The sequence below is a fragment of the Anomaloglossus baeobatrachus genome, chromosome 3, assembly GCF_048569485.1.
Source record: "Anomaloglossus baeobatrachus isolate aAnoBae1 chromosome 3, aAnoBae1.hap1, whole genome shotgun sequence".
In the NCBI taxonomy this organism is placed as follows: Eukaryota; Metazoa; Chordata; class Amphibia; order Anura; family Aromobatidae; genus Anomaloglossus; species Anomaloglossus baeobatrachus.
This window is the reverse complement of record NC_134355.1, coordinates 57,439,269-57,453,727: the sequence shown is the minus strand read 5'-3', so window position 1 is coordinate 57,453,727 and position 14,459 is coordinate 57,439,269. Positions and strand designations below refer to the sequence as shown.

Genomic DNA, 14,459 nt, shown 5'->3' with positions numbered 1-14,459 from the left:
CAGCGGTGTCAATAAAGCTGGGGATGGGGACGATGGGGGTAGTTGTTCGTGACACCACCTGTGGTGTGCAGCCAGTTATTAGCCGCCGGTGCGGGATGTCTGTCTCTTCTGGGGTGGATGGTAACGCAGCTCGGGTGTTGCAGCTCTCTACAGGTAGAGCTAGGCCCCAGGGAGGGTAGTCGACTATGGCGATGGGGCGCGATGTTGGAAGCGCCGGCAGTAACGGGACGACACAGAAGCTGGAGTTCAAGATCTTTACTCACTGGAAGCACACTGCCGTTGGAGCACCGAGCTACGCTGTGATGGGCTTCAGCCGATCCGGGATACTTCGGAGGTTGAGGCCGGTATCTCCTTCTGTGCGTTTCCTTTCTTCGTTTTCCCTCCGCTGCCAGCTCCTGGGCTGTGGAACGGGTCACGGGTGCCTTCTGCACTCCCCGCGAACCCTGGGATCCCCCTTCTTTCCTAAGAACCCGAGTCGAGCCTCCAGCTCCAGACCTCAAGTCCCAAACTGTCTGTGTCTCTGCTTATCTCCTCCTGAGTGTGACCTGGCGCTTGCTGCGCCTGGAACAGACTGACTACTGAGTGTGATGGATCCTAACGCCCCTGTTGGTGCTCCGCCTCCCGGGTTCCTGAACTAGTGGGCAAGAGGTCCCATACCTCATGATGACCACCCCAGCACCTACCCTAGCCCGGTCCCAGTGGAAGAGCTCCCGTGTTATGTGTTGGTTGAGTGTATTGTTGGTGGTTTACAGGTGACGACCTCCTCCGTATCAAAGATGAATACTGCACATTAAGTGAGGTGCAGTACCCTGTGGCGCCTGAAGCCGCAGGGGCGCCACATATGCACACAACGCGTTTTTTAAAGGCAGATTCCACCTGGAATCCGCTGCAAAAGAGCCACAAAACTGTTGCAAAAAGTGAACATAGTGCTCAGCAATGTAAACACGACATTAGGCCACGTGCACACATTGAGTATTTGGTATTTTACCTCAGTATCTGTAAGACCACATGCACACGAGTATTTGGTGAGTTTCTTACCCGAGTATCTATAAGGCCATGTGCACACGCTGAGTATTTGGTGAGTTTTTACCTCAGTAGTTTTTAAGCCAAAACTGGAGGAAAAGTGTAAGGCTAGAGTCACACTTGCGATTAACTAGCACGAGTGCAATGCGAGAAAATCTTGCATTGTGCTCGGACCCATGTTAATCAATGAGGCAGCTCCCATCTGCTATTTTTTTTCTCAGTCCCAATCGGACTGAGAAAAAATCGCAGCATGCTGCGTTTTGGTGAGTTTCTCGTGCGAGTCTCTTCAATGCAAGTCTATGGGTGCGTGAAAAAAAATGGATGTCACACGGACCATCCTAGTGACATGCGTTTTTCTCAATAGATTTGTATCATGTAGCAGAGACCAATGTAAATGCTCCTGTACATAACATTACAGGAGTAGCAGCTGCTGAGGGTAAAAACTGATTGCACACTGACAGCATACTGATGAAAAGTGAGAAGAAATCGTCCGACTTTCCAGCATGAGAATCGGACCGATTTTACACTCGCAAGTGTGATTCCAGCCTAATAGAAACACAGGCACCACATTTGCATTTTATATCCACTCCTGGTTTTGGCTTACAGATACTGAGGTAAAAACCTCACCAAATACTCAGTGTGTGCACGTGACCTTACAGATACTGAGGTAAAAAACTCACCAAATACTCAGTGTGTGCACGTGACCTTACAGATACTGAGGTAAAAAACTCACCAAATACTCAGTGTGTGCACGTGACCTTACAGATACTGAGGTAAAAAACTCACCAAATACTCAGTGTGTGCACGTGACCTTACAGATACTGAGGTAAAAAAAAACTATTTTAGTCTTTTGTTACTTCTTTTAACCTCTTCAGGGTTCAGATACTGTGCAACAGTTAAAAGAAGTAGAATATTCATTCTTAGGCCGACTTCCAATTTTCACTTTCTAATGGATGTGCCACTTTTCAATTAGGATGTGAAAATCCAGTGATCTTGATCCTGGGTCTACTGTTGTTTAAAAGGAATCTGTCACCAAGTTTTTTGGCAGTTACTTTGAGAGGTGCATAATGTAGAGACAGAGACCCTGATTCCAGCTATGTATCATTTACTGCACTGTTTAGTGTAGTGTTGATATTTTTCTGCTGAAAAGACAGTGATTTTATCATTAGAGAACTAGTAAACCTGCTGACACGTAACCTAGCATCTTCATGAGCTCTGTATAACCCCCACCACTGATAGGCAGTTTACATTGTACATAGACAGAAAGCTGCCAATCAGTGGTGTGGGCGGGGTTATACAGAATTCAAAGAACTGCTAGATCTGCAGCAGAGAAAACATTGATTTTATCAAAATGACAGCAAACATCTCAGTAAGTGACACATCACTGGAATCAGGGTCTCAGCCTCTACATTATGCTGCTCTCAGATGGGGGAGCAAAAACCTGGTGACAGATTCCTTTCGACTGGTTAAACTCCCCCTGCTGGCAGAGATATAGCAGAGGGAATAGAGCAGCTGATTTTCAGTAGCAAAATCAGTAGTGACCTTTGCATCTAAAGAGTATGACAGAGGGAGATGGCTCCTTCTGTCACTCTTTCGGCACCCTCTATTTTGCTGCCTGTCCTCATAAGGCCTGGGCTACACTGACACTTTTTGTGGTGCTAACGATTGTGATTTTTATTATATAACTACAGATGGAATCTAACGCAATACACTGAGTTTTATGCAATTTGGTGACTGTAACTGCCTTTTAATAGTCACAATCAGTCAGTAGCGCTGCAAAAGGTTAAAGCCTAACCCAGGCCTTACACTGACAGGTAATGCTCTGCACTACACACATACCAAGGATTGGTGTTTTTGTCTATTTATGCCCATGAAGCATTTTAAAAAGTTAGGTATTAGATTAGATTGTATGTATTTCAAAGCGGTGACACCGACAAATACAACTCATCCCAGGAAAAAACTATGGAGCCGCTCTCTGAAGTTAACCATTTCTTGTGTCTTGCAGCACGACGTCTCGCAGGTGCTGCTGAAAGGCACCCTGGACAGTGTGGTGGAGGAGTGCGTCAGCTTTGTGGGGGTGGATATAAACATCTGCTCCGAAATATTATTAAGGTAAAGCCATCCTTACACATCGCTCAGTCCCCGTATTACAGTCCTCTCCACCGATGCAGCCACCTGCTCCGGAGACGCTCGTATTGACCGGGTACAATGGTGCAGCTTGTGTACCGCAGGCTGCGGCTGCTCATGTTTGTCTTTCTGCAATGTACATAATGTTATGTAAGCAGCGCAGAGCCCGGCCAGCCATTATTAGGTCTGCTCTACAAATCTCATCTCTGCCATCCATTCACTACACATAAAGCAATAGCTCTTCACTTATCTATCTGGCCATCTATCCAGCTCTGTCTCTATCTAGTTTTATATCAAACATATATCTCTCCATCCATCCGCCATCCATCCACGGTATCATGAATCCCTATATCTATCTATCTATCTACCTATCCATCCATCCATCCATCCACAGTATCATGTATCCATCCATCCATCCATCCATCCACGGTATCATGAATCCCTATATCTATCTATCTATCTACCTATCCATCCATCCATCCATCCATCCACAGTATCATGTATCCATCCATCCATCCATCCACGGTATCATGAATCCCTATATCTATCTATCTATCTACCTATCCATCCATCCATCCATCCATCCACAGTATCATGTATCCTTCCATCCATCCATCCATCCATCCACGGTATCATGAATCCCTATATCTATCTATCTACCTATTCATCCATCCATCCATCTATGGTATTATCTATCTATCCATCCATCCATCCATTCATGGTATAATCCATCTATCCATCCATCCATCAATCCACAGTATCATGTATCCTTCTATCTATCCATCCATCCATCTATGGAATTATCTATCTATCTGTTATCTATCTATCCATCCATCCACGGTATAATCTATCTATCCATCCACAGTATCATTTATCCCTCTATCTATCTTTCTGTCCATCCATCCACCCACCCACGGTATCATGTATCTACAGTGCTGGCCAAAAGTATTGGCACCCCTGCAATTCTGTCAGATAATACTCACTTTCTTCCTGAAAATGATTGCAATCACAAATTCTTTGGTAGTATTTTCATTTAATTTGTCTTCAATGAAAAAAAAAATTGTCATAAAGCCAAATTGGATATAATTCCACACCAAACATAATAAAGGGAGTGGACAAAAGTATTGGCACTGTTTGAAAAATCATGTGATGCTTCTCTAATTTGTGTAATTAACAGCACCTGTAACTTACCTGTGGCACCTAACAGGTGTTGGCAATAACTAGATCACACTTGCAGCCAGTTGACATGGATTAAAGTTGACTCAACCTCTGTCCTGTGCCCTTGTGTGTACCACATTGAGCATGGAAAAAAGAAAGAAGACCAAAGAACTGTCTGAGGACTTGTGAGGAAGCATGAGCAATCTCAAGGCTACAAGTCCATCTCCAAAGACCTGAAAGTTCCTGTGTCTACGGTGCGCAGTATCATCAAGAAGTGTAAAGCCCATGGCACTGTGGCTAACCTCCCTAGATGTGGAAGGAAAAGAAAAATTGACGAGAGATTTCAACGCAAGATTGTGCGGATGGTGGATAAAGAACCTCAACTAACATCCAAACAAGTTCAAGCTGCCCTGCAGTCTGAGGGTACAACAGTGTCAACCCGTACTATCTGTCGGCGTCTGAATGAAAAGGGACTGTATGGTAGGATACCCAGGAAGACCCCACTTCTTACCCCGAGACATAAAAAAGCCAGGCTGGAGTTTGCCAAAACTTACCTGAGAAAGCCTAAAATGTTTTGGAAGAATGTTCTCTGGTCAGATGAGACAAAAGTAGAGCTTTTTGGGAAAGGCCATCAACATAGAGTTTACAGGGAAAAAAAAGAGGCATTCAAAGAAAAGAACACGGTCCCTACAGTCAAACATGGTGGAGATTCCCTGATGTTTTGGGGTTGCTTTGCTGCCTCTGGCACTGGACTGCTTGACAGTGTGCATGGCATTATGAAGTCTGAAGACTACCAACAAATTTTGCTGCATAATGTAGGGCCCAGTGTGAGAAAGCTGGGTCTCCCTCAGAGGTCATGGTTCTTCCAGCAGGACAATGACCCAAAACACACTTCAAAAAGCACTAGAAAATGGTTTGATAGAAAGCACTGGAGACTACTAAAGTGGCCAGCAATGAGTCCAGACCTGAATCCCATAGAACACCTGTGGAGAGATCTCAAAATGGCAGTTTGGAGAAGGCCCCTTCACATCTCAGGGACCTGGAGCAGTTTGCCAAAGAAGAATGGTCTAAAATTCCAGCAGAGCATTGTAAGAAACTCATTGATGGTTACCAGCTAAAGGTTGTGCAACCACGTATTAGGCTGAGGGTGCCAATACTTTTGTCTGACCCATTTTTGGAGTTTTGTGTGAAATGATCAATGATTTGATTTTTGTTTCATTCTCTTTTGTGTTTTTTCATTGCAAGCAAAATAAATGAAGATAATAATAACAAAGAATTTGTGATTGCAATAATTTTCAAGATGAAGCTGAGTATTATCTGACAGAATTGCAGGGGTGCCAATACTTTTGGCCAGCACTGTATCCATCCATGGTATCCTGTACCCATCTATTTATCCATCCCTTTATCTATCTGTGTGTCTATTTAGCTAGCTATCCTATTACTTGAACTTATACTGGGTGGCAGCTTTTCATTATTCTCTTTTTCTTTTAGGCATATTGCCGGGTTGAATTCTGTTAGGGCCAAAAACGTAATTGAGTGGAGAGAGAAGAATGGACCTTTTATTACCAGAGAGCAGCTGAAGTGTGTCAAAGGGCTGGGTCCGAAGACCTTCCAGCAATGTGCCGGCTTCATTAGAGTTAATCAGGAGTACGTCAGGAACCTGCTCCGGTAGGTGTCCATTACCCCACAGTGTGTAGAGCATTTTATCTGTGCACCACTCATCACCGCAATAAAATGTAGTGTATCACTAACACACAGATCACCGGACACAGGGACCTCTGCGCATGATACATACTCCAGGTAATTGTTTATAAATGGTTGGGCCCATCCTCAGTTCCAGATGCTTAAGTCCTGGGCTTTGTGGTATAACCGGCAGATCTACGCTTGTGTATTGCACAGGTTGAGTCCCTAAATATCCTTTTTGTATGTTGTATATTACAGTCATATGGAAAAGTTTGAGCACCCCTGTGACGACATGGACTCTCATGGGTTAAAGTTTCTTAACATTCAGCCAGACGTATTGTTCTACTGTGTGGTAACTCATGTTTGCTTAACTATTGTTTGGGACCAGACCCTTCGGAGGATTCATTGTAATGTAGTTGTGTATTGTAATCTAATGTAAATTACCTTAGTAGCCATTGTCGAGTCTGTGACTTGCAGACTCCATGTAGATATCTCCAGTCTTTCTGTAGACATCATTTGGATGAACATTGTCCATGCAGCTTGAGATTCATCCAATGAGAGAGGCGATCTTGTCCAACCAATCGATGAGGACGCAGTGTATCCAAGTGGAAGGCTGTGGCTATAAAAGGGATTTCTTTAAGCCACCAGGTTGTTGATGGATGCTGATGGATCCAGTCTAAGCTCTTAGGAGCTGACTAGAGGATCAGGATATCTTATGGCTTCAATCTAGGGACTCTGGTTCCGGTTGGAGACCATATCCACAGCCTAGGGATTTCGACTCCGGCTGCCAGGATTGTATCATCATACCAGGACTACCTAAGGAGGACACTCAGGTTGGGACAGTTCAGTCACCTGTTACAGACTTTGCAGACCTCAGACAGCTTCCATAAATCTGGCATTATTCCTTTCTCGGTGGGTGCCCGCCAAAAGCGGGGTGCTGCTGGATTGGAGTAAATAGCCCTGGAACCTCTGAGGCATGGACATTCTAAATCCCTGGTGAGCCAGCGGAAGGGTGAGACTCTGTTGCCCGTTACATTTGTGTTTTGCTGGTTATGTGTTATGTGCCGTTAATATTTTGGGGATCCAATAAAGTCTAATTATTGTGGTTCCCTCACCCTGTGTTGTCTGAGTAGTGTTACGCCCACGGTTAAGGAGGCCGGCGTTCAGTTGGGATGAGCCCTGAGCCACGCTGTCTTTCTAAAGGCGGCGGGTTTTAGTGGACGAGAGCACCCACTGAGCCCCGTGTCTCCACAACCCCTATTAATGTTAACCTTTTTTCTTTATAACAATTTGGGTTTTTGCAACAGCTATTTCAGTTTCATATATCTAATAACTGATGGACTGAGTAATATTTCTGGATTGAAATGAGGTTTATTGTACTAACAGAAAATGTGCAATCCGCTTTTAAACAAAATTTGATAGGTGCATAAGTATGGGCACCTTATCAATTTCTTGATTTGAACCCTCCTAACTACTTTTTACTGACTTACTAAAGCACTAAATTGGTTTTGTAACCTCATTGAGCTTTGAACTTCATAGGCAGGTGTATCCAATCATGAGAAAAGGTATTTAAGGTGGCCACTTGCAAGTTGTTCTCCTATTTGAATCTCCTATGAAGAGTGGCATCATGGGCTCCTCAAAACAACTCTCAAATGATCTGAAAACAAAGATTATTCAACATAGTTGTTCAGGGGAAGGATACAAAAAGTTGTCTCAGAGATTTAAACTGTCAGTTTCCACTGTGAGGAACATAGTAAGGAAATGGAAGAACACAGGTACAGTTCTTGTTAAGCCCAGATGTGGCAGGCCAAGAAAAATATCAGAAAGGCAGAGAAGAACAGTCAAGGACAATCCACAGACCACCTCCAAAGACCTGCAGCATCATCTTGCTGCAGATGGTGTCAATGTGCATCGGTCAACAATACAGCGCACGTTGGACAAGGAGAAGCTGTATGGGAGAGTGATGTGAAAGAAGCCATTTCTGCAAGCACGCCACAAACAGAGTCGCCTGAGGTATACAAAAGCACATTTGGACAAGCCAGTTACATTTTGGAAGAAGGTCCTGTGGACTGATGAAACAAAGATTGAGTTGTTTGGTAATACAAAAAGGCGTTATGCATGGAGGAAAAAAACATGGTATTTCAAGAAAAGCACTTGCTACCCACAGTAAAATTTGGTGGAGGTTCCATCATGCTTTGGGGCTGTGTGGCCAATGGCGGCACCGGGAATCTTGTAAAGTTGAGGGTCATATGGATTCTACTCAGTATCAGCGGATTCTTGACAATAATGTGCAAGAATCAGTGACGAAGTTGAAGTTATGCAGGGGATGGATATTTCAGCAAGACAATGATCCAAAACACCGCTCCAAATCTACTCAGGCATTCATGCAGAGGAACAATTACAATGTTCTGGAATGGCCATCCCAGTCCCCAGACCTGAATATCATTGAACATCTGTGGGATGATTTGAAGGGTGCTGTCCATGCTCGGCGACCATCAAACTTAACTGAACTGGAATTGTTTTGTAAACTGGAATGGTCAAATATACCTTCATCCAGGATCCAGGAACTCATTAAAAGCTACAGGAAGCGACTAGAGGCTGTTATTTTTGCAAAAAGAGGATCTACAAAATATTAATGTCATATTTCTGTTGAGGTGCCCATACTTTTGCACCGGTCAAATTTTGTTTAAATGCAGATTGCACATTTTCTGTTAGTGCAATAAACCTAATTTCAATCCAGAAATATTACTCAGTCCATCAGTTATTAGATATATGAAACTGAAATAGCTGCTGCAAAAACCCAAATTGTTATAAAGATAAAAGGTTAACATTAATAGGGGTGCCCAAACTTTTTCATATGACTGTATATATCACAATCTTCAGAAAGAAACAGTCACAACACTAATCAGAACGGAGTCCGCACTGCATTTATTCTGTATGGGTCCAACGAAAATAGCAGGCACCACTGCTCCACCGCAGGAGATATCGTCCAACACTGCACAGACAGCCGGACTTAGCAGCCACGGCTCCATTCACCACTCGACTCATTCTTTCTGTATGGGAAAGAATCTCCATTCTCAGATTTGTGGGGGTCCCGGCAGTAAGACCTACACCAATCTGCCAGTTATCATTTATTCTTTATATAGATGATGGCTTTTAATGTATTATCCATGCAGCTCCTTTTGATGTTTTCAATGCACAGGTTTGCTTCTTTCATGGCAGATTCCTACACGGTGGATGGGCTGGACTCACGCAAAATATGGAATCTCCAAATAGAGATTCTCCTACTTGTTTTTGAAAGTCAGGAAGTGATGGCAAATGCTACAGATGTGCTATCACTTCATAAGATGGGAGAATTCTAGACATTCGTGTTAAAGGTAAAGGCTATAAGACCATCTCCAAACAGCTTGATGTTCCTGTTGCTACAATTCCACAAATTATTCAGAAGTTTAACTTCTTTTGGACTGTAGCTGACCTTCCTGGATGTGGCCGCAATCAGATAATTTGTGACAAATTGAAGAAACAGGTAATATAAATGCTATGGAAAGAGCCTGGAGCAACTTCCAAAGAGATTATAGGAGAACTCTAAGGTGAAGTTACATCAGTGTCAGTATTGCAGAGTCCATCGCTGTCTTGGCCAAAGTCGACTTCATAGAAGACGACCAAGAAGGAAACCACTGTTGGAAGTAAATGATAAAAAGCAAGAATTGAATTTGCCAAAATACATATTGACAAGCCACATAACATTTGGGAGAATGTCCTTTGGACAGGTGAGACCATACTGGAGCTTTTGGGCAAATCATGTCAGTTCTATGATCACATACAAAAAAATGAAACATCCAAAGAAAAGAGCGTTATACCTATTGTGAAACATGGAGGAGGCTCAGTTATGTTTTGAAGCTGCTTTGCTGCATCTGGCACAGGGTGTCTTGAATCTGTGCAGAGTACAATGAAGTCTCAATACTATCAAGGCATTCTGGAGGAAAATGTGCTGCCCAGTGTCAGAAAGCTTGGTGTGAGTCACAGATAATGGGCAGAGATGAGTTCGGTGTTCATACCGAACAAAGTCTTTGCAAAACAATCAGTGTTTGGGTTTGGAGCTCGGGTACTTTACGTATGCAAACCACTCGAGTGAGCTTCACTGTGCTCAGATACACTCAATGCTCCACCTAGTTTGCGCCTCTTACAGTGGTTCAACGGCTCACACTGTGGGTAAAATCAGCGTTATCGGATGTAGTGTGCACAAACAACCAAAAAAAACCAAAACACCCTACCTCTCCTAGAAGTGTTGTGTTTATGGCCAGCTGTATGTGGTGATAACCCTAACTGCCCATATAATGATTTCCAATGAGTTTCAGGGCGAGAGCAGAACTTTAAAGTCCGCCTGAACCCACAGAAGCCAAACTTCCAATGCTCCACTCATCTCTAGTCATGGGTCCTCCAACAGGTTAATGACCCAAAACACAGATAAAAACATCTAAGAATTGCTAAGAGCAAAGCATTGGATTATTCCGAAGTGGCCTCTAGGAGCCCCGACCTAAATCTTATTGAGCATCTCTTGAAGGAACGGAAACCTTCAGTTTGGAGAAGGCGCCTTCACACCTGACACAGATGGAGCAGTTTTCTCATGAGGAGTGGCCAAAATACCAAGCGACATGTGTAGAAGTCTCATTGAGCGTTACAGAAATCACTTGTTTGCAGTGATTGCCTCAAAAGGTTGTGCAACAGAATATTAAAGCACCACTCCAGGGTTGTTGTTCCTTCAGCACTGGACTGGCTCTTTAAATTTACATTCCCTGCCCTCGGTCTTATTCTCACCTTCCGACATTTTCATCCTTTTTTTTTGCGTTGCTCCATTCCCGCAGCGCCATCTTGTGCCCCTAACTTCTGACTGCCCGAAGTTACATCACGTGGTCTTAATGCATCTATTTGAGGTCAGAACGACGCTCTCAAACATTTGTATTGAGTTGTGACCTCTGGCGCGCGCTGCATGACACATTGGTGCTGCCGGCAGGTCAAAAATCACTGGAAGGCCCTGTGTGCACTAGAAAATATAATCACTGGAAGGCCCTGTGTGCACTAGAAAATATAATCACTGGAAGGCCCTGTGTGCACTAGAAAATATAATCACTGGAAGGCCCTGTGTGCACTAGAAAATATAATCACTGGAAGGCCCTGTGTGCACTAGAAAATATAATTTTCTTACGAAAATTCCGCACCCTCTGAAAGATTACCGCACCTGCTGTAAAAAAAACCGCAGCAAACCGCACCCGAAAACCACATATGGTTTTACCGCGGTTTGCATCTAATTTTATGCAGGTTGTTCCCTGTGGTTTTTTACCTTTTATCTATGGCAAAAACCGCAGGTACCTGCGAAAAAGAAGTGACATGCTCATTAATTCCGTAGCAAAACCTGGTGGTGAAAAAACCACAGTATGCGCACAGAATTTTTTTTTTTACCATAGGTTTTGCTGGGGAAGGACTGCAGCAAGGTCATGAACATTTTCTGCAGCAAAACATGCAGCAAAAACTGCGGCAAACCGGCATTAAAAAACTCCGTGTGCGCACAGGGCCGAAGACTGACAGCAGCGGCAGTGATAGAAGATGAAATCGCCGGACGGTGAGTATAGGACAGGCGGCAGGGGACATACAGTATATGTAAAGCAGCACTCCAGCGGGAAAATAAAAAAAAAAATAGAATTTGCCGCAGTAGTGCCTTAAGGTAAGGAAGGCGTTATTTTTGTCCTGGCCGTTTTCATTAGATTGTTTTATTTGTTTGTTTTTAATTTTATTTTTTTTATGTTGAACCAGAATTCTGAATCAAGGTCTCAGTCTCATTAGTTGATATTCAGTAAATTTAAACAGAAAAATTCAGGTTATTTCAGTGAGCATTGAGGGTTTTTCTTACTTTAGTAGAAAAGTACAAACAATTTTGTCCACATTTGTATTTGGGGCTAAAAAGTAATGTTTGCAATTTGGCTTCATTACAAATTTTGTTCTATTTTGTTTTTTAGCCGCTCTTTTGTTTCCTCGCACATTTAACTTTAATGTGGTCTGTGGTCATAAATCAGCTGAGAGGAGCTCAGAAAAAGACAAACTTTCCTGTCAGACCATCTGAACAAGTTCACTGAACGATTCTCAGTTAACTCATGCTGCATCCAGCAAGACACTGCAACACACGCAGGTTATAGAAGGCAAACAATGCAATATTTTTAAAGGGACCCAAATGCTAAAATGATTTTTAGCCCACAATTCATGCATTTAAGTAAAAAAAAAAAAAAAAAATATTTCCAAAGGTGAACAACCAGAGCCCGTGGTCAATATCAGAGGAGAGCAGTGCTGAGTGCATCCGCCCCTGTGTTTAAGTGATTAGTGCAGGGTCTTGGTAGCCAGACCCCACCAATAAACAATGATCACATATTTCTATGATGCTTTTTACATGACAGTTACATTTTAATATAAAAAGTCATCCAGTTATTTAGTAGTTTTTTTTGTATTTTATGCTCTTGGATATTTAAAAGGACAATGATTGTTATACCGTCTGGCAATACAGTCATATAAATACAGAAGGATCAGAGGAGCAATGAACAGTCAGACATTAAATCATGGAACAATTATTTTGCTTTCCTAGGGACCAATCAGGAGGCCAGGGATCAAACGTGAAAGTTACGGAGGTCACAGGACCTAAAAAAGGCAAAAAGACAGCAAAATCCGCGCAGACAGGTGCTGCCAAGCCAGACCCGCTGGATCAGACGTGCATTCACCCCGAGTCCTACAACATAGCAATGAGGTAAGTGGAGTCACAGCGGGGTGAGGCCTGCTCGCCACACCGCCAACTCAATCTCAGCGTCTGCAAATGTTTCCTGCAATTCACGTCTCTGCACTTTTCATTTTCCAAAAGTATAAATTGAAGCGCATGACAGATCCGATGCTTTATCCAGTAAAACCTTCCATTATACTGGAAATGATTTCCATCCTATAAATATGATGTATATCGGTAAAACAGAGATGTAACATAAGCCTCGGAGCCGCACTGCACAACGAGCTCTCAGAGACCTTTGAAAGTCTTTATATTGGGGCATATGGTGTCATAGACTTATAGCGACACCGCAAAGTACGTGCAGTGACCATATTTGCCTTTAACAATCCTCAGATTGTGTCTTCTATATAAGCTAGTTTCCCCATACCAGAAATAGTATAGCGGTATATACAGTACAGGTTTGCAAAAGTATTCAACCCTATGAAAAAAAATTCCTACAAGTCACATCAGTCCCTGTGTCCATACAAAAGATTGACGGTGTCAGAGGAATACTGATTTGCAAAAGTATGCAACCCCATAAAAAAAACAAACTACAAATCACATAGGTCCCTGTGTCCATACATAGGGATGATGGTGTCCGAGGAAGCCCAACATAACACACGAGAACATATGGACTTCCTACAGATGTTAAATGGGTCCATAGTATATAGTCTAATATATAAAGCTGGGTGTATGTGTGTGTGTCCGCTAAAGGAATCTGCACCATCACATTTACAATCATCAAATTTTGCACAGACACCGCATGTGACTCAGGTAACGTCATAGATTATGGTTTGACTGGAAAATTTAACCCCACGCTTTACAGTTAGGCTATGTGCACATGTTGCTTTTTTTTCAGCGTGGAAAAAAACGCACCCTCTGGCAGAGGGGAGAATTGTAAACAATGCTTTTTGAGAAAAACGCATCGAAAACGCATGCGTTTTTCATGCGGTTTTCATGCGTTTTTCATGCGTTTTTTTAGGTGCGTTTTTTTAAGACTTGTCAGTGTTAATAAAGTTGGTTGAACACAGACCTTTGGAAAAGAAAACCTGTGATGTAATTTCCTTCTCCACATTCTGTTTGGATAAATGGGAGGGCTTGGAATGGAAGGAGCACCATTTGAATTTTGGAAAAGTTGAAATAAACTTCGCGCACCATGTCACATTAGCAGGGCCCCTTGGGTACCTATACGTCAGAAAACCCCCACAAGTGACCCCATTTTGGAATCTGCACCCCTCAAGGATTTTATTCAGGAGTATATTAAGCATTTTGAATCCACAGCTACTTCCCCCAAAATGTTACTGTAGCAACAATATTCTCACTTTTAGGCCCGTTTCACACGTCAGTGAAAAACACTGATGTTTTTCACTGGCGTGTAAAACACGCACATGTCCCTCCGTGTGCCGTGAAGCACGGCACACGTGGGTTGTCTAAGTGCAATCCGGGCTCCGTTCTCCGTGGCCCGTGATTGCACTCAGTAATCATCTCACCTGCGCCCGCTCCCGCTCTCCATGGTGCTGATCGCTCCCGCGGTGCAGCAACCGGCTGGTGCTGACCCCCGCAGAAGCTGCTTCTGGGTCGGCTGTGTCGTGCATCATGAATATGCGCGACAATAATGAGCCGGCTCAGAAGCAGCAGGGAGAACGGGCTGCAGAGGACATCGCTGGAC

General features: G+C 43.3%; 1 protein-coding gene across 1 annotated transcript in view; it reads left to right on the top strand.

Moving 5' to 3' along the window:
* SRBD1 (S1 RNA binding domain 1) overlaps nucleotides 1-14,459 on the top strand; it is a 342,086-nt gene that overhangs the window by 303,234 nt on the left and 24,393 nt on the right. Inside the window, 3 exon segments of the mRNA XM_075338030.1 lie at nucleotides 3,029-3,135; nucleotides 5,800-5,976; nucleotides 12,623-12,781. Coding sequence (XP_075194145.1) covers nucleotides 3,029-3,135; nucleotides 5,800-5,976; nucleotides 12,623-12,781 — 443 coding nt within the window.